This window comes from Talaromyces proteolyticus, assembly GCF_021365285.1.
Source record: "Talaromyces proteolyticus strain PMI_201 chromosome Unknown BGW36scaffold_12, whole genome shotgun sequence".
Classification (NCBI taxonomy): Eukaryota; Fungi; Ascomycota; class Eurotiomycetes; order Eurotiales; family Trichocomaceae; genus Talaromyces; species Talaromyces proteolyticus.
The window spans coordinates 1,360,395-1,386,647 of NW_025764288.1; the positions used below are offsets into that span (position 1 = coordinate 1,360,395).

Below are 26,253 nucleotides of genomic sequence, written 5' to 3' on the forward strand. Positions count from 1 at the left end.
CTCGATAAGGAATGGCCATAGGAAGGCACCGAGTCCTAAACATCGCCCATACTAGAGTAAAGGTATGGCAGTAGGTAAAGTGAAGCTAGCCCAGATCGCACCAAGAAACTGAGAGGAAAGGAGGCCTCTCGTACAAAGCAGATCGGAACGACGACATCTAGGCCAATCTAGATTCTTAATTCGGAAGAACGGCCTCCAAGTCAACTCCAGGGGTACTTACACACTTGGTCAGAGGAGCCACCATCATTGATGGGTTTGCAACGACAGCCTTGACAACCATCGGGAGGTCAGTGCCAGCAATTGGAGGAACTTGTCTTTTGCCTAGCGGCCCTTTGGCAGGACCTTTGTTCGAAGGGGAAGGAAATGTCTTGGTAGCCTCCTCTGCGGTCTTCTCCCTTTCGGCCACCTCTTTTGCAACCTCTTCAGGACCAGACATTTCCTCATAATTGTCGTCACTATGCGGTTTTGCGGCAGTGAGTAGGACTGCTGCGGCAGCTATTACTGCATCTCATCGTCCCGATAGTGTTTGCCTGTGACAAGCTTTCCGAGATGGCTAGCAGCTGTCCCAGGGTTGCTGAGGACGCTGGCGGTTACGCCACCCAATTGGCGTTTTGCAAGACTGCCAACCATGCCATTGGCTGCACCAGAAGCGCTATTAGCGAGACCACCGATATCGTCGGCTTGACGTTTGGCAAGATCCTCGATGATGTCGTCGGAGGAATCCATATCATGTGAACTCGTCGACCTTTCTTTCTCTCCGCCCTTGCACCGACAGCATGAGTGCGGACGCGAGAATACTTGTAATAGGCGCTATGTTGCGCGTTAGTAGTAAGGCGTGACCTAGAAGTTGGCAATGTAAAAAAGTGTAAGGCTAGAACGAGCAATGAACAGTCCCGGGGGTAAGGAACGACAAGAGATCTAAAAACATTCACAAAGTCAGAAACCGAAGGGCTGATGACCCTGGGATTCCTGTCATCTTTATTAACAGATACGCAGCAACATTCTTTGTCGCATCTTTCAGCCTTTTTTCCCCCCTTAGCTGCAAGTAACCGCTCATGTCTTGCTCCAACTAGCTTGTTGAAATCTAAGATTGGAATGTAGGATGGATGTTGAGGACTTTGCTATCGATCCCTGCCGATCTCGCCAATCACACTACAATGCTGATTTGAGCAGGATAACGGGCTGAGGAACGCGTTCATGCGAGGAGTGCGTGGTAAGCGTGACAATATATTGTTTACTAGAATTTGTACGATGAAAACATATGCGCATACAAGCGAGTTTTGGTCTAGGGAAGACTCCGAATGGTAAATCTCCTTTAGAAACGCCGTGCCATGTTTCAAGTCTTTCTTCATTACACTGTCCTAAAGATAAATATGCCGGTCACTAGATACAAAAATTTAGCCCTTAGGTACTATTCGGAAGATAATCTGCAGTATTTTCCGTTGGTACGTCTTCCGGATCCCCTGGTCTGAGTTGATACAGCAATCCTTCGTACGGCCTGACCACTAACGGGTCTTTCACAACGTCTGGGGAGTGATAGTCATAATTCGACAGCAGCAACTTTGCGTCAGTTAAATCGATAGACTTGTTCCGTCCTGTCCAAGAAACTGCACCGGGAGAAAAATTCAGCACAATTAGATATTTCATCTCCTTGTACCGCCGAATGAAAGTATAAGTGTACGGGTTTGGTATGTCCAGAATTTGGACTGTACCTTTCAACTAATATATGGTGGGTTTTGTATTAGGTAGTGGAAGAATATAAGAAAGTGAAGCACAAGGAAAGAGAATAAGGGACATAGGGTAGTTGGGCTCGGACATACCAGAGCAACATGCGATTTTCGCATTCTGAGTATCTTTCGGTAGAAGTTCAGGACTGAGCTAGGGTTTGACCGTTGATTATCTATACACCAATCCAGTTCATCTCCAGGAACTGGCATCCACGGTTCTACATCACTGCAAAAGCCTCTATTGGTTTCAGGATTCCACTGGTGTCCGTTAACGACTGCGTCATGGATACATAAAAGGTGTATAAAACAAGCCATTACTCACCGGCATGGGAATTCGGGTGTTATCTCGACCCTTTTGTAGAATAGCCTTTTTGGCAAGTTCGATTTTATGTTCATCTTTGTCTTTGACACTGTCGAGGGCATTTAGACTTATAAAAAAAGATAATAAGTTGAGAGAATTTACTTACGACTCCCAGTACATAACAGTTTCCACATCCTGATTCATCTCCGGACAAAAAGACCCCGGATTGACCATACCGAGCTCCTGTCCTTGGTAAATAAGCGGAGTTCCGCGCAAGGTACATAGCCACATGGCAAGCATTTTGGCACAAAAGCCGCGAAACCTGGGCATTGAAGTAGTGAATCTGGATATACCCCGTGGCTGATCATGATTTTCCATCCACAGCGTCATCCAGGAGCCGCAATCTAGCATTTTGTTCTGCCAGTCTTCTTGAATAGCCTTCAGCTCCGAGAGCTCCCACTCTCGAAGCATCCATTTATCGCCATTGTGACAATCGAGCTCGACGTGCTCGAATTGGATTAGTAGGTTGAGTTCGCGACGGGGTTTGTACTTTGATAGGTATTCAGCTGCTTGATCCGATGTTATGCCGCATGACATTTCCCCTATGGTTACAATGTCGTATTTTGAAAATACGTTTTCATGTAATTCCTGCAAATACTCGTGCACTTTGGGACTAGCAAAATCAAAATTTCGTCTCTAATTTCAGCATATACTCGTGTAGATGAGCGAGAAAGTCATACCCGTTCGCGAACCAGACGTTTGCTTGCTGTAATTCGGCCCCTTCCTTGATCTCGGGAGCGTCCGGGAAGCCTTGATCTTTAGAGATGAGGTTTATACAGTCCAGCTAACGATTATTCGTCAATGCGAGATTGGAGTTTCCTTGATATATGGGCTTACTCACCCGAAACCCATCTAAGCCTTTATCAAGCCACCAACGCAACGCTTTGTATAATTCTTGTCGAACGTCTTCATTTTCCCAATTTATATCTGCCTGCTTGTCTCCGAAGATGTGCATGTCTATAGCTCCTATTAGCCTTCCGGTCGCCGCGCTAGAATGGTTCTGGAGGCAATACAATACTCTCCCGCAACGGGGTCAAATGTCCACGCTGAGCCTATCTGTCCATCAGTTGACTTCAGGGTTTATAATCTCAAAGTCAAATCTCCCAACCTCCAAATGCGCTTTCCCAATTGTTTGGGGGAACTCTTTCGCCCTTTTCACCAATATTGCCGGGGTGCCAGATATACCAGTCTCGTTTCGGTCCGTTGGGGTCTTTTCGACTAGCTCGAGATTCTCGAAACCATTCGTGCTATACATTTCTTCATTATTAGTCCTTTTTTATAGGCTTTGAAGACTTGTAAAACATCACCTCAATAGATGTATGATTTAACGCAACATCAATAATGACTTTCAACCCTCGCTCATGGGCAGTTTTTATTAATCGGTCAAAGTCATCTAGTGTCCCGAACACCGGATTAATTTCTATGTAATTTCGAATATCATATCTGTGCAAACCCATCAATTGTTATAAAGCTGTGAAGCGAGAATGAGCAACGTACCCTATATCATACATGGGCGAATCAAATATAGGCGTCAGCCAAATGATATCAATGCCGAGATCTGCCAAATAATCAATGTTTTCTGTCACGCCATTGATATCCCCTGTCCCATCGCAATTCGTGTCTTTAAAGCTTGGTACGAGTACTTGGTATACAGTTGATGTTTGCCACCATTTCAGCTCTTCGTCAACCAGGCCTCCTTCTCCTTTTTTTGCCTTGACAGCTGTCTCTTGAATCTCGGGTGGACATGCCATTACCGTGAGTGGTGATTGAAAAGGAATATTTTTCCTCGCGGGGTGGTAGTGAGCTGTGGGCAGACGCAAGTTTAGAATGCGAAAGCTCTACATTCTTACTGCTTCCTATAGAATAAGCCTTGCATCAATCGATTGATGAAATTGAAAGCTTCTAACAATACTTTTCCACAATTTTGCCTCAATGTATCTGGCTTGAAGTCATTCTTACGAGGGTCTATGGGTTAAGGCCGTATCCCCGGAGCAGATTCCCGAGAATACAAACCCTAATGAACGTCGACCTTTCGACCCAATATTGATGATATAGGGTGTAGCTTTTCCTAGCATGGAAAATATGACATCTTTAGAGATTATGATGAAATTTTGAATTTTAATATTTTTGGGCCAATGATACGTCCCGGGAATTGGTCAACATTAGTTGAAGTTGAATAGTTGAGCTAAAGCAACATTGAATGACCGAGAAGCATTTTCAAATGAGATTGAAAATAATAAAAATTGTTTTTTACTTGTTTCATAGCACATACCTACTAGAAGGCTGCAGTAAATAGATGCATTATGGAGCTCCCACGTCCGAGAAATATAAAATGAAGATTTCAACATGGCTGGTGCTTCTGTATATCAATTATAAATAATCTTTTGATTTAATCCGAGTAATAAAGAGTATACACGCCCCTTTTAATCTTAAGTCATGGATAGTTTTTAGAAAACAGGAGTATGCGGGCAGCCCTTGCAATCTAATATTCACAAATTTAGAACGTTGAGTTATGCCCTTTTGCTCTCACCCAAACATCAATGATTTTTGCGCTGTCCGTATCAAGGCTCGAGTCCACAACCAAATACCAGCCATACATTGCACCGGTCACACAAGCATGATTGGGATAAATTCTCACAGCTTGGCCTATCTGAAGAGGAATCTCGGTCGAGGATTGACCTGTGGAATTCTCCCACGAGATGATCGCGTGCTCTTGGCTGATTCGCTCGACAATTAATCTAGATGCAGCTGCTGAGGCTCGTCTCCAGGAACTAATAATGCCCCACCCTGGATAGCTTGCACAAGGCTCTCTGCCTAGGGCTAACGTTCCTGCAGCGACGAGAGCTTCGGGCTTGGATCGTTCGCCGTTGTTATATACACTAGACACCTCGGCAATTACAGAAATGGCAATATCGTCTTCAAGCCTGCCTGGGGTGATAGCATTTGTCGATATTTGTTGCATGTCAAGTATTGGGTATACGCCGGCATGAAGCTCGATCTTAACCTGCGCGGCGCCATCTAGCGGATCACGTAATAGGGCCTTTAAAGTCTCGGCCTCTGGAGAAGAAGACGAATTGCTATCTGAAAGCAGATTTTGACACGAGAGAACTTGTGGAGTTGCGCCAACGCTGATGATTAGCTCCCTATTCCTAGGCAGAAGATCCAGGTTATGTTTCACGGCTTCGTTACAGCCAACAATTTCCTTTGTCAAATGTGTCATTGCCTCTTCTGATGTTGTAGCGGTGTAACTGAGACTACTGTGAGAATAGACACCCAAGAACCTTGCGAGTCCAGACTTTTCTGCTTCTGCGAGCTTTTCGAGTAAGCCGTCCTTGTTCAATGCTGTCGGCGGGAGCCCAGCGCGATGATATCCCGTATCGACTTTGAGAAAAACATATGCTGGAAATTTAGCAATATTGTGAAATTTACTCAAATAGCTCAGTTGATCTGGATGGTCGATCATAACAGTGATACTCTTTTCTCCCAATTCCTTAGCAAGTGTTGCTAGCCTCGTGACTTTTGAAGGAACAAGAGGGATTCCATAGAGGACATTAACCATGCGACCTCGATTTTTCAGTTTCTTGAATAAAGGGAGGAGATGATCGATTTCTTGGATTGTTGAAACAACAAAATTGGCATCGGTATTTTCTTCTCCCACCTGCAGCTGAGCGACTTCTTGTGTCTGTTACTGTTTAGCCTAAATGAGCTGATTTACATAATTACGATAAAAAAGAGGATATATTCACCTTGTGAGTTTTAACATGTGTTCGGAAACCAACATCCAAACTTTTCACGGCTTGTAGCATTCTATCGCAATTTCGCTTGATAATGGCTCTGTCAAGGACCACCGCTGGTTTGGGCACGTCGGCGATGTCCTTGCCGATGAAGAACCTCTTGATGGTTTCTTCTTGAGGAAGCTTGAGGGACTCCATGGTAAGCTTAAATTTTCTCTGAAATTGCGAATAAAAAGAAAATTAGCAATAGGGTCTACAAGGAGGAAATTCATCCTTTAAAGATGCCCCGCAGAATCATCGCCTAAAAGTTCTACCGAATCGAATACAGGCGAGAACCGCCGAGTCGTCTGACGACATACAGACCTTTGGGGATTAAGTAGTGCCTAGTAGACATAAGAATCTATTTAGTTACCAAGTAATTAGATTTGCTGCTTGCTTACTCCGCATATTAGTACCGAAGGACCGAGACAAATCAAGGACGCATAAATCTCAACTTATGCTTGGAAGCAGTAAAGTGCTAGCGAGAGGTGGACACATTCTTTAGATGGGGTTTGGGGAATTCTTAATAGCAGAAATAAACTCAAGTCTACGATAGTGAAGAAAGAACTAAAAGTTTAAATTCTAAAGAGGAAAGCATAAGGTATCTGTGCTATTTTAGATGAGAAATGCAGCATCCCGAAAAACAAATCTCCGAATATACGCATTTATGTGCGCCAAAACCCCATGGGAAACAAATGATAGGAGACTCAGGACTAGGAGAAACGTATTCCCTCTTGGTTGAACGCATAAAGAAGGTGCAAAAATGCTGTCTCGTCGCATTTTTGACTTCGCTGGTTGGACAACTCGCACTTATCCAGCGCTCTCTGGATTTTGACTTGAATCAGCCGCGCTAACCGTGCCCTATCGACTTGCGTGCCATTAATGGAGACCATCTTGCCAGAAAGCTTTGGGCTGTCTTTTTTCTGCTGCTTAGACTTGTCGTTATCCAGGCCGAAGATAAGGTCTTGCATGGTATCATCTTCGTCAGCTGGGACGTCGTTATCATTATCAATATTATTGGTATCATCGTCGACATCCATCGACAAGTTTTCGATTTCCAATTGCCCTTGACCTTGCAAGAAATCTGTGTCTTCTGTTTTGACCTGTTCCGGAAACATGGAGGCCCACGTAACCCAATTTCGTTCAATAAGTTCACGGACTTGCTTCACAAAGAAACTCGACCGAAGCGTTTTGTTTTTCCTGTTGAAGCAAATACGTAGCATTCCATCAAATTCTTCCCACGATATATCTGGTCGATCGGGTCGGGGTTCAATTCGAACAACGCTGGATTCAACTTGGGGCGGAGGCGAGAAATTATTTCTGCCGACCTAGTTGGAGCCTGTTAGTAACCAATCTCCCCATTTAATAAATGGAATACGAAAGAATCACATACCTTCATTATGTGGCTGCATATAGCGAAAAACTGTGCATTTACACTTAGTCGGCCTAAATAAATTAGATTTTCTGCAACTGCTAAGAGACCGCAATAGCTTTGACTTACTGTACATGGCGTCCCCCGGTCGCGCAATCAAGCGCTGTGCGAATTCGCGCTGGACCATTAATCTGAAAGTATATGAGTATCCTACTAAACTTGAAAAGAAGAAAATGACTAACATAGAAACACGTGGCGGGCGGGGCATGGCAAGAAGTTTGAAGACAAGAGGCGACGAAATCTGATACGGGGTGTTTGAAATGAAGACGTCAAAGTGTCCAATATCGTTGAGATCAACTACTCAATAAAAAGTCAGTTAGCCCAAGTAAATACTGGACAAAACTCAAGGGGAATTGGTCACCTTTGATGAAATCACCGAGGATTATCCTCAACTTCCTCTGCATCGGCGTTCCTTGGACCATCTTCGTAAGCTCGGCAGCCATACGTGCATCCAACTCCACCGCCACACAAGACTTCGCTTTTTGTAGAATTCGCCTGGTCAAAACACCTGTTCCGGGACCGACCTGTGTTGGATGTCAGCCTTGAATAACAAGGCCACTTCAAAGTCTGTAAACTTATCTGCAACCACTTCATGTTCCTTTATATTCGCCTTATCGACAATCGCGTCCGCAATACCGGGATTCTTCAAGATGTGCTGACCTAGAATTATATTAGTCAGTCCAAAGCCAGAAATAAAAATAGAGAATCAAAGACCACTCACCAATGTCGGTATTGAATTTGAAAATCGGATTCTTTTTAACCCCGCCGGATACGCGTTTCGTGTACGGCGAGCCAGAAGATGCGCCATTGCGCTTCTTTGGCTGTATCTTCCCCATGTCTCTGACCGTGACGTTACGTGACTGCTGGCGTGTATGTCGATTGAAAAGCGGCTTACTGAGCGGGGGAGAGTGATTTTATCTTTTGACGATAACAAAAAATTTGTGGATATAACCAAGGCTCCACACCCCAGCTCGCTATCTTATCGCCACGTGACATCCTACTATATTAGGTTTAGCAGACATTACACATTACATGTTTGTTCATTCTATTTTGAGTGCTCTTGCTTATTGCATATGTAGCCAAGGATATTTCAAATGTTGGATTTACTAATAGGAATACAGATATATTCGACAAATTGTGTTCACCTGAGTGCGAAAAGACAACATGAACTTCAAAACTATCGCTGAAACTGACATAGTTGATTGGACAAAGTAAACAATACCTCGTTTTGAAGTCATTGCGGTTACTAATATGTACAAAATTCAATATTTACAAAAAAAGGAAAGCGATGCTAATAAGCAATCTCATGAAAAATTATATTGCGTGCATCGTTTATGCACAAACCGGCTCACTGCTTCCGGAAGCACCACAGTAGACGCTAGAACCGGCTTGCACACAGACATCCCCTGAAGGGCAAGATTCGATGACCCATTTTCCATTGTCACAAATCCCGAAGCTGTTGCCGGTGCAGGCGTAAGCACCGTTACTTGAGCAAGATCCTCCCGATACAGGGCAAGTGCTACTTGGGGCTGTGGAAGTGGTTGTCTTGGAAGTGGTTGTCTTGGAAGTAGTTATAATGGAAGTAGTGGTGGTAGTCTTGGAAGAAGTAAGGGTTGTTAAAGTAGTCGCAGTAGTGGTGGCGGTCGTTGAGGTTGTCGAAGTTGTTGCAGGAGCAGTGGTTGACGTCGTCGGAGCCGTCGAACCCGTAGGTAAGTAAGAGTAAACAGACGAAATGAAACCGTCATTGGCCCAAGCCTGACTGGCGTCCCAAATCATAATGCCACCGAAGCTGGAATACTGCTTGATAAAGCTAATCACTTCACCAACGAAAGAAGCCGGTTCATAGCCACCACCTGCACCAGTCCTTCCAGGAACACCGAGGTAGACTTTGACCTTAGGGTTCAACGAGACAGTCTTGGCCCAGTTGTCCCATACATCAAAGTTGAAGTTCCACTGTGTAGTGGCTCCAGGAACGTAGCTGTTTATACCACAGCCGTTGTTGTAGTACTGGACCCAAATAGCATCGAAGTAGACAGTGCCAGCCAACATAGGGCCGTCAGCTTCATCAGGGTAGACGCACTGTGGAGCTGCGGTCGTGTAGTATGTTTTGGAAGTGTCAGATGCATACAACTTCCGTAGCTGGTTAGCAAATGCTGGCATATTGCTCATTTGGAGGTTTTCAAAGTCAAAGTCAAAACCATCAATGACGGCATCACCAAAGGGACGAGGAATAGAGCTGTCGCTGGGAACTGGCCCAAAGACGTTCCAAACGGTATTGGCACCTGAAACTGCCGCAGCTTCACTGGTGAAACCGCCCTCGGTGTACGTACCACCTCCGGTAGACAGGAGAATGGTCTTTCCAAGTCCTTGACATGTCTTAATATCCTCTCTAATGATTGATTTTGTCAGATCTATTTTTCTTGAATAAAAGACACTTTGGGACCTTCATACGCAATTTGAGGGCAATTGAACAGATCAGTGCCGGAAATAGCAGTACAGTTGTCTTGAGCATTAGCAAAGTTGACCGCAGGATAACCGCCTGTGCCGCTAAACCTCGTGATGAAGGAGATTAGATAGATCTATTTTATTAGCATAAACCCTGATTGACTTTTTTATTTAGTAGAAGTTTCATACATCAACATCATTACTATCTATGAGAAGTTAGTTTTGTTTTTCCTTTTTTTTTAGTATTCCCACCCCCGCGTGGCGTTCTCTACTCACTTTGACAATAATATGACAGTCTCTTTTGGGCAGTAGAGTCGGTTGTTCCAATAGAGTTTTGACCTAGGCGTATTTTTTAGTAACTCAAACCCTCACATTTTGAAAAAAATCGTGTCTTACCCCAGTAGACTGCAATATTTTGAGGGCCGTTTAGATCAATGCTAGCCCGGACACTCGTCAAGGCAGCCGCAAAGGCTGAGAGCAAAAGAGTGGTGTGCATGATGAATGAATCAATATGAATTTAGATTTGAAGGAATGTACAAAGTGAACTAGCACTTAGGAATGAAGGAAAGACTAGTTGTTCCAAGACTGGAGAAACAAAAAGGAAATGATCAGAGGCAGTTGCACATTCTTATATAGAACATCCCAACATAGTAATTAAGATTCTGAACAACTGTAGCTATTCAAGGTTACACCCATGATGAGACGTCATCTAGCAGTGGGGAATTGTTGGATATACACATCGTATCTAATTGTTCACAGCCATTAGAAAAGATCTGAGTCGAGCGTATTACTAGCCGGAACTAAATCCGGCCGTCTGAGTGAGGAGATATACAGAGGACTAGACTGATATAGCTAATACCAGATAAGCTAGTTCTAGGCTCTAGATCAAAGACTGGGGTCTAAATGCTTCGTGACTAAACAGAGTACTTTCGCTATGCAAGTTGGATAACTACCACTACTACTATGTAACACTCCATGGCCACGAGGAAAGAGCTTTATTGGTTGGTTACTTCCATTTCTCCTTTTGGCTATGATCCGTTATCCTCTGTTAGAGGGTAGTTTAAAATGTTCACAGGGGCAAGCAAGGTCCTGTGTATTACTTACGCCACGGACCATCTATTGCTACGCAACTAGCCCACCCTCGGCGAGAGTCCTAAGGATTGCTTAGGAGTGAGTGCGTCAATAAGAGCCAATGCTATGCAACCCGCGGGGGAGATTTGATTATGCCGAATATTATTAATGTGTTTCAATGCTCACACAACTAAAGTTCACTAGTAATTATTATAAGATTGCCGCTCTATGCAGTTGATATACATCCGTCAATGTTTTGCTTTATTCGTCAGTCCTTTTACGCACGCCTACATATTATTTCTTCTAATTGACAAATTCATATCGCAAGAGTATCAAACTATCAAGTGACACGCGTCCTCAAAGTCGAGATGGCGGGATCACACTTCATTTATGGCGTTCTGTGGCGGCGCCACCGTATACAACCCTACATTTTGAACCGGCAGCGGGGAGATCAGTCAGGAACGTGGCTTTCGTCGCAGGGGCTGTTCAATGTGTATTAATATTGAGAGTAAAATCAATATATTTCCATATAATGATGTGGATAGAGCTTCATCAAGCAAATTATATCAAGTTAAATGTATACATGAATACTTTTGAAATATTTTGGTCTTGGTGGTAAGGTAACGGGAAAAGTGCCGGATGGCACGCGCCAACAGCCCAAGAGGTACAACCCTGAGCGGCACTAAAAGCTTAGCCCAGGAACATTGTAACCTTGATATCAGCATCACATTGAATAAGACTGTCCCCTCTGATCCGAAGCGCAGAAGGTGACTTCTTCGGTAATTAATCCATTTTAGATTGTTCTCTAATTGCCGAGTCAGTCTAAGCTTAAATGGATCAGTGGTGCTGGATAGAACCGCACAAATATTCCATTATTAAGACTAAATAACCATGATATCGATGAGTTTACATTGATTTATAAGTCACGTGTTGATAGAATTCCTCCGTAGGAAGGTCTTCTATTTGTTATACATACTATATTGTCGCTGAAGAATTTCGAACAGATTGACCATTTTACCAGGCCGCGCTCGTTGCCGATCAATAAATTCATCAACGAGAATATTAATAAAACCGTAGTCTTCATGCACGTGCCGTACTTCGCGTAGTCTTTGCTCTGCCCAATCGCGATGGATCGGGTCTTCGGTCTCAATCATGACCATGAAAATCGACCAGGGCATCCGCTGGAGTAGTATGGGATCAATAGAATACTGTCTATAGAGCATCTCGAGCATGCTAGCAAGAGCCTGTCGATGTACTGTTCCTCTAACATGAGATGTAGGGTATAGAAGTCTTCGGTGATACAATATTTGTGCATCAAAGGTGCACACCGCGAAATAAATTGTGTACAGAGCACGGCGGGCAGAAAGTGAACTTGTAAATTTGGCAGTGATGAACACATCGCTGAAGGCCTTTCGATACCAAATTATTTGTTAGAATGATATAGTGCGGTGTGTATGAAGCGGGAAAATAAATACTTAAAACTTACATCTCGAATAGTCATCAGCTCCGAAAACAAAGTCTCCGGAGTTGAAGTTACGGAGCGCTCACTGCTTCCCAATGCTAACTGCCAAATTTTGTTTCGCATGATCATCGCATGGTGAAGAAGTTCCAAAGCTCTATGGTTTTCCATATCGTCTAGAATCTGGTTATCAGGGTACTCTTCTCCCCACAGACATCGACCCCAAATGCGTGCACTTTGATGTAGATAATCAGGATGTAATGAAGAATTTCCTGAGTCGAGAAGGGTATCATAGAGAGAGCCTTCCAAGCCCCTATGGTGGCCAGCAATCTCCATATAACTGTTTTGAAAAGTTAAAATCAAGCTTAAAACCGATTTCAAAATTGAGCAGTTTAACGTACAGGATCCAGAGAAGAAATTGGGCCGGCATGAAAGATAACCCTCCCTTTGGATTTGATCCTGTTGTTAAAATTCTGTTGGTCATATCTTTGAGAAGAAACATTTCCGGGTGGGCCTTGAGTAGACATCGCACTCCCTGTAGATGAAGTTGGAGATGCTTCACGGAATGGCCGTAATGCCATTCAAATGAGATCATCAAAAACATGGTGCAAAATATCATCTCGAATTCAGATTCCGAGGCTCCTCCCTCTCCTGTCTCATTACTGGTCCCGTGTTCAAGATATTCTCGTAAATCCCGCACAGCTAACTCATAATGATATCGACCGTGGTTTCTAGCTGCTTCATGCGATGCTACATCTGAGATTAGCCCACGGCGATGCATATCGCTGGCAGCGAGTGCAAGGATCATTCGCATAATCAGTTTGTTAGCTGCTGCCGGTCCTTGATAGATAAATCCAAAACTGCTCCATTCCCACGGCTTCATATAGTAGAAAACCACCGAAGAGGAGGGGAAAAAGCGGAAATAATTCTGATCAGCGACGGTTAATGTCAGCGCATTCGCACACGATATCTCAGGATTTGTCAATGTCGTTGCGTATAGATTGTATTGTGGCAAGGATGTGTCTGTCATAGGAAAGGCTGGCCTTGATAGTATAGGGTACTGTAAATCTTGCCTCCAGGGCCAGGGACCGGTTTCGCCATATGAAGACTGCTGAAGGAATTCTTTACCAGTCCACGATTTCGATGAATCTCCATAGTGCTGCCACAATGACGATAAATACCACTGTCGATTTCTTGCCGCAAAGTGGACGTTTCTGACTTGAATACTTTTCGACCCTCGCTTGCTAGATAAACCCCATTCACAGCCCAGTTTCAAGCGACCGCAGCGATTACATACAGGCCGGGCTTCGTCGCATTTGACCTTTCGTTGTCGACACGTCTGACAGCCTAAAGACGGATCATCAACTTGATTTTCACTCGTGAGGGACTCGATTCTTACCGCTTTTCGATCTAGGTGCGTTTCTTCCGGCCATTACATATATTATATCCAGTTAACATCCAAACACTGATTGAGGTCAAAAATAACGCTGAAGTCCTCGGCTCGCGGGCCTTTGCAGTGGGGAGGTATGATAAGAGGAGAACTAGTCGAGTGGAGACTAATCTCCCCGCAGAAGATTGATGGTAGGCAACGAGTATTAGCATTGAGATGAGGAGAATTTCAACAGCTCAAAGTTTGTTACGAGAGTAAACCGGTCCACGAACTCTTCAATGAGAAACTACTGGAGAAATTGATACGAGCGAGCTTTGCTAGTTAAGGACATTCAAAATGCTTTTTGTCTTTCTCATTCTTATCTTTATCCTAGGATTACCCGTATGCCTTGAAGATAGCCATTATTCCATTATTCAATCAGTATATTAAATTAGAAACAGGTCCTTAAAATATCAGAGCTTAGCCTTCGGTTCATTATGCTTCAGATCCTCTTCCTCCGAGAGTCTATATACCACATTGAAAAAAGACCCCGTCGGAAACAAGTAAAATCATTTAGTGGACATGCCCCAGTATTGACAAGCCCATGCCCTGCATTTCCCGGTATAAAGATTGTAGCCCTCTGAAACCGAATATATGCTGTTGTTAATTGTACTGTCTCCTGATCCTTCTAGAATATGGTATATTTCGGCCTGTGTATGAAGATGGCGGCAAAGACGGCTTGTTCGTGGGGGACAAACTGCAACTCCTGCCGAGAGGTCGGTAGAGGGTGCTTTTTGGTATAGAAAGCAGTGCGCGCCATGTTATATTGCCTCTAAAGGGAGTGGATATTAATGAGGTGCTGGATTGAAAACTTTCTGCTGGTATTTTCGTTGTATAGTTCGGCCGAATTACGACACCTTTTGATTCTTCTATTGCTATGCCGAACCCTATGTTTCGGTCCTACTGAATACCGTGAAAACTTTGTCTTCTATATTGTTAAGGGGAATTTATTAATTTTCATAGCATATATTAAATGCTAGGGCAATGAGATTAGAAAATCAACTCAAAGAAGGGTAAAATATACTTTATCGATCATGGTCACGAAATTAATTTGTCATGTCTTCTCAAATTTTACAATATACAATTTTAGGCATAATTGATAATCAATATTTAATAACACAAAACTAATATCTTCCTCATTTCCACTTCATACTATCACGTATATCAATTGTATTCAACCTTCAAGTCATATTCATCGCCCCCCCCTCTATTCGACGCAGGACATGGTGATACTAGCTTTCAGCAACGTTTGCCTTAAAGTACTAAAGGGCATTATGAACTTAGGAGGAACAAAGGTAAGAATAAATGCTCAAGGATATCTAATTTGTCTAGTATTTGTTTCAGATTTCTAGCTACGCTTTATTGAGTTCGTCTGAAACGGTTAGAATATTTTCTTTTCTGCATATTCTCGATAATGACGAAACTTTGTGCCCTAAGGTAGGCATCCTAAATATATTAAAGAAGATATCTAAAGCTTTCGTTCTCTTTGTCCGTCACATTTAATAATTCAAATTGCAACTCCTGATCAACCGTCAGTGCATCAGGCGAGCCATATATTCTATCCCTTCGTCGATTCTCCCGAGTATAGTACGTGTATAAACTTAGCAAGGCTATGATACCTAGAGCGAGGCCGGAAATGGCGGAACGAATCCCAGTCTAAGGCTCTCAGTATACTGATGGCTTGAAAATTGAACAAAAGGAGGGTTTCACCAACCTGGTAAATAGGCTCTTCGGAAGCCAAATAAAATTGTGGTCCTACAATGTTACCCACACAATATGCGATGAATAGCATCGCACTAACGACACTCTTCTTCGTCATACCAGCGACATTTGAAGTAATCAAGCTCAGAGAGAGAGGAATGTTGGCTGCGAAAACAGCACCGAGACACAAACCGGCCATTTTTGCAACTCTAGCATCCTCGTCTAGCTTATAGATGAGTAAGTACCCCACCATAGCGACGAGACAATTGACTATCATCATGATGATGCGAAAAGAACGAAAAAAAGTGGCAAAAGTGGACGTGAGCAGGAGGAATATAAGCTGAGCAGCACCAGAAGGCATTGATATGAGTAAAACCTTGAAGGTAGAGTAGCCAAACCCTTCGACGAGAATAACAGAAAACTACTCTCCTTAGTCTGGATCTGGGAATATGATGATATGGGTGACAGAAAACTGACTGTAGTGATACCGCCATTGCACAGATTCACACAAAAGGTATACACCACTAATAACCATGCCTGTGGGTCCTTTAGAGCAAGCCATACGTGACTCTTCTGGAATTTTCCCGCATCCAGTATCCCTGTCTTGTTTGCCAATGTCCTCTGTAGGGCAATGGCGCGTTCGTGCTTCTTCAAGAAGATGGCATTGGCTGGGGAGTCGGGCAGGAAGAAAAACATAATCACCGCATAGCCAGATGTGACTGCTCCAAGAATAAGAAATATTAATTGCCATGAGGATAAGCTAGTGCGGTCGATGTGGCCGATTCCATAGCCGACGATACCACCAACAGTGTTTGCGACACAATTTCCGATAAACCAGGCCGCTTGTCTAGTTTATTAGTCAATAGTTAGTGAGTTAATCATGGATAATCAGTAAAGGAAACTCTAAAGTAGACACACCGAAGAGGTTGTTCTTCTCTTTTATAGAACATGCCGGTAATCAAGGCAAATCCCGGGGCGATAGCAGCTTCTCCAACGCCAAGAAAGAACCTAGCAGCCATCAAACCGCCAAAGTTCTTGCATGCTGCATGACACATGAGGATTCCACCCCAAAGGAATCTGGATATTTGTATTAACAAGGACGTTGAATATGGATATGCCAAGAAAAAACAAACACTGATATAGATAGATACTTCCCTATTGGGAAACGGACAATCATGTACGCGGTTGGCCAGCTCCAGACAAGATACCCAAAGTAGAAAATGGCTGAGGCCCACGAGTATTGCATACCATGAAGACCCTATAACATAAATACACGTTTAGCTTCATCAGTATAGAAGAATACGCTGGGACAATACCAAATCTGCACGAATATTGAATAATGCCGTCTGGCTTAGTGCTAGTTTGTCCATGTATTGCAGCATATAGCAGAGCCCCATCAATGGTATCATACTGCCATGCTCGATTAGCCAAGCATACCATGATAGAGAAAGAGAGAGTCGGACATCCAATCAATTTTCCACAGGACTTTTCGTTCTATACGCGGCGTGGTTTCGACCTCGAGGATCCGGCCTAAATCAATATCTTTTCCTTCACTGAAGGAATGATTCTCGACCATAGCCTTCAGGTCTGTAGCTCGCATTTCTGTCGATTGATGAGGATCCTTCTTCTCCATGTGGACTGACGGTCGGAAATTAAAGATTAAAGGTTAGGATATGGTCTAGGAGTCTTTGGGCACATTCAATGGACATCATTGTCACTTATATACACAAGCATGCACCTGTTTAAAGACAGGTCAAAGCTCACCATCCTTAAGTATCTTGACTATACACCACAATATCAGATAAAAGCTCAGCGAATGACGGTGTACGGTGCTCTTTGCTTTGAATCTACTATCTGCGGCTCCGCTTTTTCTCCCGTTATCTCGGCAGTTTTGGAGATTATTTTGGATTTGATTGGTGTGTCGGCAGTTGGTATGCACGTCGGCAATTAGCGGCTTGGCGCTTGTCTGGGGTAGAGTTCTTCAGTGATTACATGGTCAATGCCGTTCAACTCGTGATCAAATAGCCTTTTGTATAAGTATAGCTTCGGCTTTCTGCATCTATGCTGTGGGTCAAAAGGTAAACTGCCTCGGCAGTGAGTAAACTTCTTATCTATATAAGATTGCCTCCTGGGATGTATTAGAGTATGTTTCGAATCTATTCAGGCAAAAATTTATCATCAATTGGTATCTGGAACATTATCTCTTATAACAAAAGTTTTCACCGTCACTATGTCTTCCTCAAACATTACTCCCCACGAAATAGCTGAGGTAAAAGCAGTTGTTGATGCCGCAATAGAAGAACTACACACGCAGTTGCGTGAAGTGAATCGACAGGTAATTTCCTGCCAGTAAACTATTCGAGGCGTTTGTCCTAATAGTTTTCAATGTTATTCTAGATCTGGTCAAACCCAGAGCTTGCATATCAAGAGCACCACGCTCACGACACAATCTGCAACTTTCTTGAAGCACAAGAGTTCCAGGTGACTCGCCATGCGTACGGCCTTGAGACTGCATTTGAAGCTCGCAGTAGTGGTGGTTCAGAAGACGGTGTGCTCGTTAATTTCAATGCAGAATATGATGCTCTGCCAGAAATTGGACATGCGTGTGGCCACAACCTTATTGCAACGAGCAGCATTGCCGCATTCGTTGCCTTGTCCACTGTGCTAAAGAAATTCGATATCCCAGGAAGAACGCAGCTCTTAGGAACGCCAGCCGAGGAGAATGGTGGAGGTAAAGTAAAGCTAATTGAGAACGGGGCCTATAAGGGAGTTGATATTTCTTTGATGGCGTACGTGGTAAACTAAACATGATATTCCAATACGCTAATGAACCAATTATAACAGCCACGGTGGGCCATCCTTAATGGGTGATGGTATTGCTGGCGTATTATTTAATGCTCGGAAGCAAATTCATGTCGAATTTACCGGAAAGAATGCACATGCTGGCGGTAACCCATGGGAGGGAATCAATGCACTCGATGCTTTGGTAGCTGCATACAGCAACATTGCTGTCCTACGGCAGCAGATCCTACCCGAGGAAAGAATTCACTGTGCCTTTTTGGAAACACCAAAAGTGGCCAATGTAATTCCATCTCACACAAAGGCATATTGGCAGGTTCGCAGCCCCACGTTGGCAGGATTAAATAAACTTACAGTGCGTGTACGAAATTGCATCGACGCGGCCGCATTAGCGACGGGATGTCAGGTAAAAATGAATGAGTATGTTCGCTTATCAAGTTTCATCCAAATAACGAAGCCAAGCTGATGTAACTCGCATCAATATAGGGACAGCTTATACACGGATATTAAGTTGAACGACACTCTTTGTGAGAGATACCAAGCCCATATGGGCCGATACGACCGTAGCGTTATCAAAAGTATTGACAAAGTTATGACCGCGTCTTCGGATATTGGTTTGTGGAATCATTCAATAGCCTAATTTACAATGAATTGACCAGAGAATAGGTAACGTGAGCTACGTGGTGCCCACTCTTCATAGCATGTTTACGATTCACGCTCCTGAGGGTGCCTATCCCCATCATCCATCCTTTGCCGCAGCTGCAGGGACGGATGTGGCACACGAGGAAGCTTTGCTCGTGGGTAAAGCGCTGGCATTGACCGGATGGGATATGCTCGCAAATGCCGATCTATTGCAACAAGCAAAGCAACAGTGGCAGAAAGAAATAAATAACGATAGTCCGCATGACCAGCAGACATTTAGTCGTATATAACAATAACGGCAGGTGTTTGATTCTAGAAACGTTACCGCGCGTTTCTATACTCTGATATGGAGGTCAGCTGGTGTTACCATTATAAATAAGATAATGAGTATGTAACATTAATTTTTGAAATTATGTATTATTTTATGTTGAGACAGCCCCTAAGACCGGTTATGACCAATATATATACTGCACATCAGAACATCTAGTATACATTGCACGCATGTTCTTTTTGTCCTTATAGTGGCAGCCGTCAGATATCCCGCAGTCAGTAAACCGTAACGCTAAATTCCTCGTAGTTGGACTGAGTTGAAACCTTCTGGGGTTAGTATTAAATAGAGTGCAGGGTACAGACACCAATGCATTCATTGCAACTCCTCGGGACGGGGTACCTCCTTGATCACTTCAACGTTGACTAATACTGGCACAGTTTCATCAGGAATGGGCCATCAATTGATAACCCGTGCAACCCTCCGGGCTGTCGGAGGTTGTGTTTCCGAAACCTTTCCATTTACTGACCATCTTGTCCATACACAACCTTTTTATGGATCACTCAAAAAATGACATCATTCGTGTTGTCGTTGTTGATAACCTCTGACCTTTTTACGCTTATGATTGTCTCTCGTAAAAAGCTTGTGCTTTGCCTTGAGCTCAAGCTCATGCGCCGCATTGACCCTTTCGGGTGGTCGGGCGAATGTAATAGCACAGCCAATTAAGGTCAAGGTGTTGAACTGACCTAAATCCTCCACCGTTTCCATTCCGGCTTTCCGAAATAATTGCGATAACAAAATTGACTGATTTTATATGCCAATTTGATCGCTGTCGTCGTCGCACCTACAGGGGTCACTGATACTACCGATCCATGGTGAAGGTAACAGACACGGGGTACCGAGCTCGATCCAACTCAATCCCCGCATCCCAAATAAACTTTATGGCGGCAAGAAATATCCGTCCTAGGAATTTCCATTAGAGGCATAACACTGGCCGAACCAATCTCTTTGATTGGCAGACTCGCCGAGACTCGCTCAAACCAGCCGGCGATTTTCATCTGTTTGACTTTTTTAATCCCCACAATATTGATTTGAAGCCAACCATTGTCTGATATTTGACAGTACATGTTGGTGATCTAACGAGTGTGGTTTAGCCTGAGTGAACAGACCATTTGTTTGGATTTACCCCGGGTTTTTAGTCTCAAATACCGTCGGTCTATCGGGTGAATATTAGCCTAAAGGGGAGTTAGCTCCGTGTTTTCATTTGCCATCAATATTATTGGTCTAGACTCATGTGCATTTCCAAGAACCTTTGAGTGTTAAAGTTTGTTGAGATTTGTAGTCTTGGCTGTTTGAAAGTTTTTCTTTTGAACTGGCTGCAACTCGCGCCGAACGGTTCCCCCGTGTTTTCGTTAAATGCTACTCTCACTGCCGCTGATGAGGATCAGGTAAAACAAGTGCCGTAACTCCGCAGTCTTTTAAGTCCCACCACAAGCCGGGTGTGCTTGTTTGTTAGGTGTTTTGAAAGAAATTATCTAACAGAGATACACATCAAAATAATGAAAGGGTGATTATCTTGATCTGAAAATCTCACACGGTGGAGTGCCGACAAAGACGTTGTTACTATCGCAGTTTCAGGGCCAAACAAACCGATCAAAAATAAAGAGAATCAAAAAAAGAATGCAGGCCGTTCTACTGCATGCACTTAACCTGGGCTGATCTCCAAGTTGACTGCGACTAATTTTATTAATACATTCTAGCTATTGAAGCGATCAGCTATCGGTATGTCAACCAAATGAAGACGTGCTCAACATGGGAGTGCCGAACTCTGAAAGAGTCACTCGACCAACTGAGCCAGACGCCCTGGTTCTCGAGGCATGGGGTCAGGGAATGATGGTGGGAGCGCTGGTGGTTATGGCTGCAGTCACCATTTCTAACATGCGGAAACGAGTGCTGCTTCACAAGCTAATTCTAACCGAGGTAAGCTTTTCAAAATTCCCCTAAGCATTCCTTTCTTGGAGGAAATCGCTGAATGAATAGCTTATCCTGGCCATATTCCATGGGACTTGGATTTTTGCTCATCCACCTGTCTATGGGTGGTATCTGTCCGTCACTGCAATCGGTCTGAATGTCTCGTGGAGTTTGCATAACGTGATTGCGTGGATGAAAAACCGACCATTCCTGTCGCGCCGTGTCTCGTTGTTCTATATCACCACCGTAATCCTGGTGCAGCCATACTGGGTGCTGGAGATCTACGCAAATTTTACCTATTTCAACAACATCAATCAAATATTTCTCAAGACGAGGCCACTAGAACCTCTGTTTCGGTGCGTTATGCCCCAAATAGCAATATAATAATGTATTAGAAAGGCTTATTGTTTGAATTCTTAGTGACCCATGGTGGCTGTTCACTACATGCTCGCTATTGTACACTATTAAAAAGGAGTATGACTTTGGTCTTATCGAGCTAATCCGGGTCAGTCCGCGCTTCGGAATTGTGCTTTTGTCGATGTGTCTATCGTTAGCCTTTATTCTCGTCGACACATTGAGCGTGACAGGGGTGTTCTCGTCTATTCTACCGACAGGTGTTGAGCCATTCTGGAAGGTAACTTGAACGTCGATTTTTCCGATGAGAGAATTAAAACGACTAATATGTGTATATTCTTTCAGCTATCTTTTATCTTCAAATGTCTTTGCGATACTGTCATTCTCGACGACTTCAAAACTGCCCTTGACCGCATGCACGCCTACTGGCTGCGACGAATGAACCCCAATTCAAATATAAGCGCGAATGCCTATTACTTCTCTTCCAACGATTACCATGATGATATTGATGACCCTCGTTCAGCGTCAACAATGGATCCCGAAATGGGAAGATTAGGGTTTTCAGTCACGAGATCAGCTACACGGCATGTAAACATGGAGAAGACGACTACTACAATCACAGATTTAAAGGCATCAAACAAAGGAGAAGAAACACCACAGTCAGTTCCTTTTTCACAACATGTGACGGACCTTTGTCTAAACAAGAAACTACCCGTCCCACCCACATGGACGGATTCGGGCTCCGACCTTGTACGCCCCAAAAGGAAGAAGGGAAACAGGAAAAGTCGGAGTTCAACAGTTCTACTTGAAAATGACTTGCAAAATATTGTTGACATGATAGATCAATACCCGGACACTCCAAAGAAAGTTAGAATAACAAATCATGTTCGAGGGATGTCGTCGACTTGATAACTCATATAAACTTATACAACTACGCCGCCTATTATGATAGCCTGTTTTTGACTTTCACAATCTCGGTGATTAGGGAGTTATAGGATGCGTGGAGTTTTTAGTATGCACATTTTGGTCACGATTTTAATGTTATACCCCTCGGAATACCGACTTTCATAATAATATTACTCTATAATAGGAGTCGATTTACAAATATTGAACTTAGAAATCCTATATATAAATGAAACAAAATTACAATTTTCAATGTTATCGTTGACGATCCTCCTATCAACCTACTGCATATTCACAGACAAAGTGACCCGTCCATTATCCGGCCCTCGATCTATGTTCCAACCCCTAGAAAGGATGTTTCAGACCTAGAGTGGTTTGCACATTCAGCTTAACACCTTAATCTCTCAATGGTTTCTTTTGAAATATGTGGCTAGAGACGCCATGACAGATATAGTTTGGCATTATTGTAATGCCTATGATCCACCAAGCTTTCAAGAACCTCATTGGGCCTGCCGTGGCCTAATTACCATTTGCGTTGTGAGGCGTGCGACTTGAAATTTGTTGTGACGCTTCTGCGACACTCAAAACACTAAATACAGCTTCCACCGCCATAGTTCGCGAGGCGTTGTCAAGCTTACGTTTCCGGCCTTCTCCAGGACCTCCATAACTGAGACGCTGATAAAGCGGCCGCCTTTCCTCCATACCTTCTTCCACAATTCCATCAAATTTGAACAGACCACCAGAAACGTGGATTACATTTCTCGGGCGCTGCATGTGCAGGGGTCGTCGTCGAGAAATCGAGAGGTCTCGGCATTTGTGGATAACCAATAATGCCCTGTGTGTGATTCCCTCAACAATGACCCACTATGACTCATGCCTCTGATCACAGTCCATCTTCAAGATTTGGAGTGCAAACCATATCCTCCAGACGACACACACCTCGCGGCCGTTGGGATTGACGCGTAAGGATGATGAGCGCACGGCCAATTTGTATCCGACCTGAGACAAATGGCGATGCGCCAGCCATCGAAGAAGTCACCGCAGCCGCATTTATGAATGCCGAGCACTCAAATCACAAAGAGCAATTCATTATCCGCGGCCTCCGCGAAGCAAACCAACTACCAATCTCGCTGGTCGCAGAAGACGAAATCGCACATACCATTGTGGGCCACGTCGCCGTCTCACCTGTGCATATCTCGAATGGCAGTGAGAATTGGTATGGGCTAGGGCCAATCTCCGTTTTACCTCAGTATCAAGGAAATGGCATTGGGTCGTTGCTCATGGAACGTGCGTTGGCAGATCTTCAGGCTTGCCATGCGGCTGGATGTGTTGTATTGGGAAACCCGACATACTACACGCGATTTGGGTTTAAGGCAGATCCTTCTCTGCAAATGCGGGGGGTGCCACCGGAATATTTCATGGCTCTCACTTGGCATAAGCAAACACCGACTGGGACTGTATCATATCATAAAGCTTTTGAGGCGCCCGCATATTTCAAAACATCTTCATCGTATAACATCCTCGTCACTGGCTCAGCTGGTCATCTCGGTACAGCTTTAATGCTCACCCTACCTGGTCTAGGCTTCAGACCTCTAGGCATCGACATTCTCCCTTCCCCAACTACGACACATGTGGGCTCTATTAGTGACCGCGCCTTTATTGCCTCAATTTTCGACACCAATCCCATTAAGCATATCCTTCATGCTGCGACATTACATAAACCGCACGTTTGCAGCCACAGCAAGGAACAGTTTATCTCAACAAACATTGTCGGCACCCTAATCCTCCTTGAAGAATCTTCCAGGTTCAAAGAGCAGATAGAGAGCTTTATCTTCTTTAGTACGACTAGCGCTTTTGGTATGGCACTAAGTCCCAAGCCGGGAAATCCCGCCGCTTGGATCGATGAATCTGTTCTTCCTGAGCCAAAGAATATCTATGGTGTGACAAAGGTTGCGGCTGAGGACATGTGCGCTCTAATGCAAAAGCAAAGCGGAATTCCTGTTTTAGTTCTTCGCACAAGCCGCTTTTTTCCCGAGGAAGACGATGATGAAGACCGCCGTGCGGCTATGAGCGATGAGAACCTGAAGGTATTGGAACTGGCCTACCGCAGATGCGACATTGAAGATATTGTCAGCGCGTCAGTCTGCGCAATGAAAAAGGCCAAGGCAATTCGGTGGGGAAAGTATATCATAAGCGCCCCGCCGCCTTTCAACAACAATGCACACACGCTCGATGTCTTGAATAGGAACCCCGCAGAGGTGGTGACTAAAATATTTCCTGATGTAGATGTTGTCTTCAAAGAAAAAGGATGGAAGCATCTCGCAAGGATTGATCGAGTCTATGATTCAAGCAAGGCAGTGAAAGAGCTAGGATGGAATCCAAAGTATACATTTGGAAGGACAGTGGATAGGTTAGTTCGCGGCGAGCAATGGAAGAGTGACTTGACGGTGAAGGTAGGCACAAAAGGTTATCATACTGTGAGCACTGGGGTGTATACAAAGAGATGAATATAGTGATTGTCTAGAGGTAGAAGCAAGTCACCGATTATGATAGATTAAAAAAGCATGTAGACAAGCTCCTACGTGCTGATTTACTCAGGTTTATCAACGCTATATAGAGGGTTTGTAGTCGTTCCAGCTTCAGATTCCCCATTATTTCCTGGAGTAGATTCTTCTGCTTCGTCTAGGTCCTCCCATCAGTACGCAAAGAATCCTCTACGCTCATTAGCTGAAGTTAAATTATCAATATATGCCGTCAAATTTACCTGCTATACTAGACATGCTAGTAGAAGATATCGCCACGCTCGGAAGATTCTATTGGTTATTCAACGGACTATCCTCCATTGGCTAACGCTAGCTAATCGTATGATTATCCGTTGGTAGCGATCTAGTTGATATGAGTGGCCATGATCCTGATGGTAAGTTCAACAACGAGGTCAACAGTGCGATCGATACTAAAATATCTTGATAGAAAACTACAATAATAATCATAAATCCTGAAGCTACACCTGAATCTAGTTTATCCATCATCTTATTAAAAGGATATATTCCAGCTTCAGTTTTATTGAATTTCTAAGAAACTATACATTAGAATAATCTTGGATAAATTATGGGACCTGTAGTTATTCTGGAGCTAATTATTTATCTATTAGTGTTTCTTGGCAAGCATCTAGAACACAGCCATGAATGTTTCGACTGTCAGGCTGAATGTGCAACCCACTGTACCCAGAAGACAATTGTTTCATGAACAAGATTATCTAAACAAAACGCTGAAATAATAAGTAGAGACCCTTGTAAGCTCCATATTCATTCTATATATTTTAAAATGTGTCTGCATATTTCCAGATTAACGCATCAAAACATTATTGACACGAACAGCTGAATTTGGAAATCGATGATCACATACGTAGTATCCTACACCTTTCTGTTGTCTGGGGCAAATTGGGAGGTAACTAGAGTTAAAAGTTGACATCACGCACTGGCAACAAAATACATGACAAGGGAAAAATGATGTCATCAAAGTATACTTGTCGGTATTCGAAACTCAATACTAAAAAAATCATGGTTTTTATTTCGTAAAAAGAAAATGAGAATATCCTGATCGGTCATCTAATGAGTGAATATTGCCTTTGACTATGGAGAACTTCAGCCAATCTAACAACGGCTGACATAGTGGGCATCGGTTCAGTTACATGCAAATTGATGGAATGAATTGAGTCCGCTTGAAAGAACATTATTACTCTGGCAGTCTATGAATTCCTAGTTCTGATACACAAAGAAATATTTATTCTAATTATGAAGACAAAAGATCCTTCAATTGAAAATGTAGGCGTGGCAATTGAACAATTGAAATGTTGTTCGCTATTGCGGGCTTATGTCTTGCCACAAATTATCTTCCTCTTTCTATGTTCAGCTTCCT

The 26,253-nt window shown here is 43.6% G+C and overlaps 10 protein-coding genes across 10 annotated transcripts; 3 read left to right on the forward strand and 7 right to left on the reverse strand.

Annotated features, from left to right (window-relative positions):
• Positions 1-175: 175 nt before the first annotated feature.
• Positions 176-726, reverse strand: BGW36DRAFT_432143 (uncharacterized protein; the record flags this gene model as incomplete). The annotated part of the gene is made up of 2 exons (XM_046221086.1): positions 176-455; positions 503-726. 2 exons carry the CDS (start codon positions 724-726, stop codon positions 176-178), a joined length of 504 nt encoding a protein of 167 aa, XP_046067687.1.
• A 678-nt stretch (positions 727-1,404) lies between these two features.
• BGW36DRAFT_432144 (alpha-amylase) lies at positions 1,405-3,839 on the reverse strand (the record flags this gene model as incomplete). Its single annotated transcript, XM_046221087.1, has 10 exons — positions 1,405-1,719; positions 1,821-1,985; positions 2,050-2,137; positions 2,195-2,701; positions 2,769-2,872; positions 2,930-3,045; positions 3,102-3,140; positions 3,197-3,335; positions 3,396-3,531; positions 3,586-3,839. 10 exons carry the CDS (start codon positions 3,837-3,839, stop codon positions 1,405-1,407), a joined length of 1,863 nt encoding a protein of 620 aa, XP_046067688.1.
• A 746-nt stretch (positions 3,840-4,585) lies between these two features.
• BGW36DRAFT_305585 (putative serine dehydratase domain-containing protein) lies at positions 4,586-6,020 on the reverse strand (the record flags this gene model as incomplete). Its single annotated transcript, XM_046212083.1, has 2 exons — positions 4,586-5,770; positions 5,835-6,020. 2 exons carry the CDS (start codon positions 6,018-6,020, stop codon positions 4,586-4,588), a joined length of 1,371 nt encoding a protein of 456 aa, XP_046067689.1.
• Positions 6,021-6,417: 397 nt separating this feature from the next.
• On the reverse strand, positions 6,418-8,194 carry BGW36DRAFT_349683 (dimethyladenosine transferase). The gene is made up of 7 exons (XM_046213296.1): positions 8,015-8,194; positions 7,873-7,953; positions 7,655-7,819; positions 7,476-7,590; positions 7,363-7,424; positions 7,255-7,307; positions 6,418-7,189 (listed from the first exon to the last, which is right to left on the reverse strand). The coding sequence occupies exons 1-7, from the start codon at positions 8,127-8,129 to the stop codon at positions 6,575-6,577; spliced, it is 1,206 nt and encodes a 401-aa protein (XP_046067690.1). The 5' UTR covers positions 8,130-8,194; the 3' UTR covers positions 6,418-6,574.
• A 431-nt stretch (positions 8,195-8,625) lies between these two features.
• Positions 8,626-10,234, reverse strand: BGW36DRAFT_363925 (putative chitinase 3 precursor; the record flags this gene model as incomplete). Its single annotated transcript, XM_046214505.1, has 5 exons — positions 8,626-9,682; positions 9,745-9,872; positions 9,928-9,944; positions 10,015-10,077; positions 10,135-10,234. 5 exons carry the CDS (start codon positions 10,232-10,234, stop codon positions 8,626-8,628), a joined length of 1,365 nt encoding a protein of 454 aa, XP_046067691.1.
• A 1,534-nt stretch (positions 10,235-11,768) lies between these two features.
• BGW36DRAFT_304717 (uncharacterized protein) lies at positions 11,769-13,298 on the reverse strand (the record flags this gene model as incomplete). The annotated part of the gene is made up of 3 exons (XM_046211998.1): positions 11,769-12,218; positions 12,296-12,608; positions 12,670-13,298. The coding sequence occupies 3 exons, from the start codon at positions 13,296-13,298 to the stop codon at positions 11,769-11,771; spliced, it is 1,392 nt and encodes a 463-aa protein (XP_046067692.1).
• Positions 13,299-15,152: 1,854 nt separating this feature from the next.
• On the reverse strand, positions 15,153-17,031 carry BGW36DRAFT_439410 (putative allantoate permease; the record flags this gene model as incomplete). The annotated part of the gene is made up of 7 exons (XM_046221501.1): positions 15,153-15,353; positions 15,412-15,819; positions 15,876-16,245; positions 16,317-16,475; positions 16,532-16,656; positions 16,715-16,808; positions 16,862-17,031. The coding sequence occupies 7 exons, from the start codon at positions 17,029-17,031 to the stop codon at positions 15,153-15,155; spliced, it is 1,527 nt and encodes a 508-aa protein (XP_046067693.1).
• A 597-nt stretch (positions 17,032-17,628) lies between these two features.
• BGW36DRAFT_305144 (putative amidohydrolase) lies at positions 17,629-19,129 on the forward strand (the record flags this gene model as incomplete). The annotated part of the gene is made up of 5 exons (XM_046212043.1): positions 17,629-17,733; positions 17,796-18,187; positions 18,243-18,617; positions 18,684-18,811; positions 18,864-19,129. The coding sequence occupies 5 exons, from the start codon at positions 17,629-17,631 to the stop codon at positions 19,127-19,129; spliced, it is 1,266 nt and encodes a 421-aa protein (XP_046067694.1).
• A 1,790-nt stretch (positions 19,130-20,919) lies between these two features.
• BGW36DRAFT_400845 (uncharacterized protein) lies at positions 20,920-22,241 on the forward strand (the record flags this gene model as incomplete). Its single annotated transcript, XM_046218675.1, has 5 exons — positions 20,920-21,087; positions 21,148-21,434; positions 21,499-21,712; positions 21,778-21,989; positions 22,055-22,241. 5 exons carry the CDS (start codon positions 20,920-20,922, stop codon positions 22,239-22,241), a joined length of 1,068 nt encoding a protein of 355 aa, XP_046067695.1.
• Positions 22,242-23,249: 1,008 nt separating this feature from the next.
• On the forward strand, positions 23,250-25,090 carry BGW36DRAFT_388636 (uncharacterized protein). Its single transcript, XM_046217247.1, has one exon. The coding sequence runs from the start codon at positions 23,304-23,306 to the stop codon at positions 24,840-24,842; it is 1,539 nt and encodes a 512-aa protein (XP_046067696.1). The 5' UTR covers positions 23,250-23,303; the 3' UTR covers positions 24,843-25,090.
• The last annotated feature ends 1,163 nt before the right edge of the window (positions 25,091-26,253 follow it).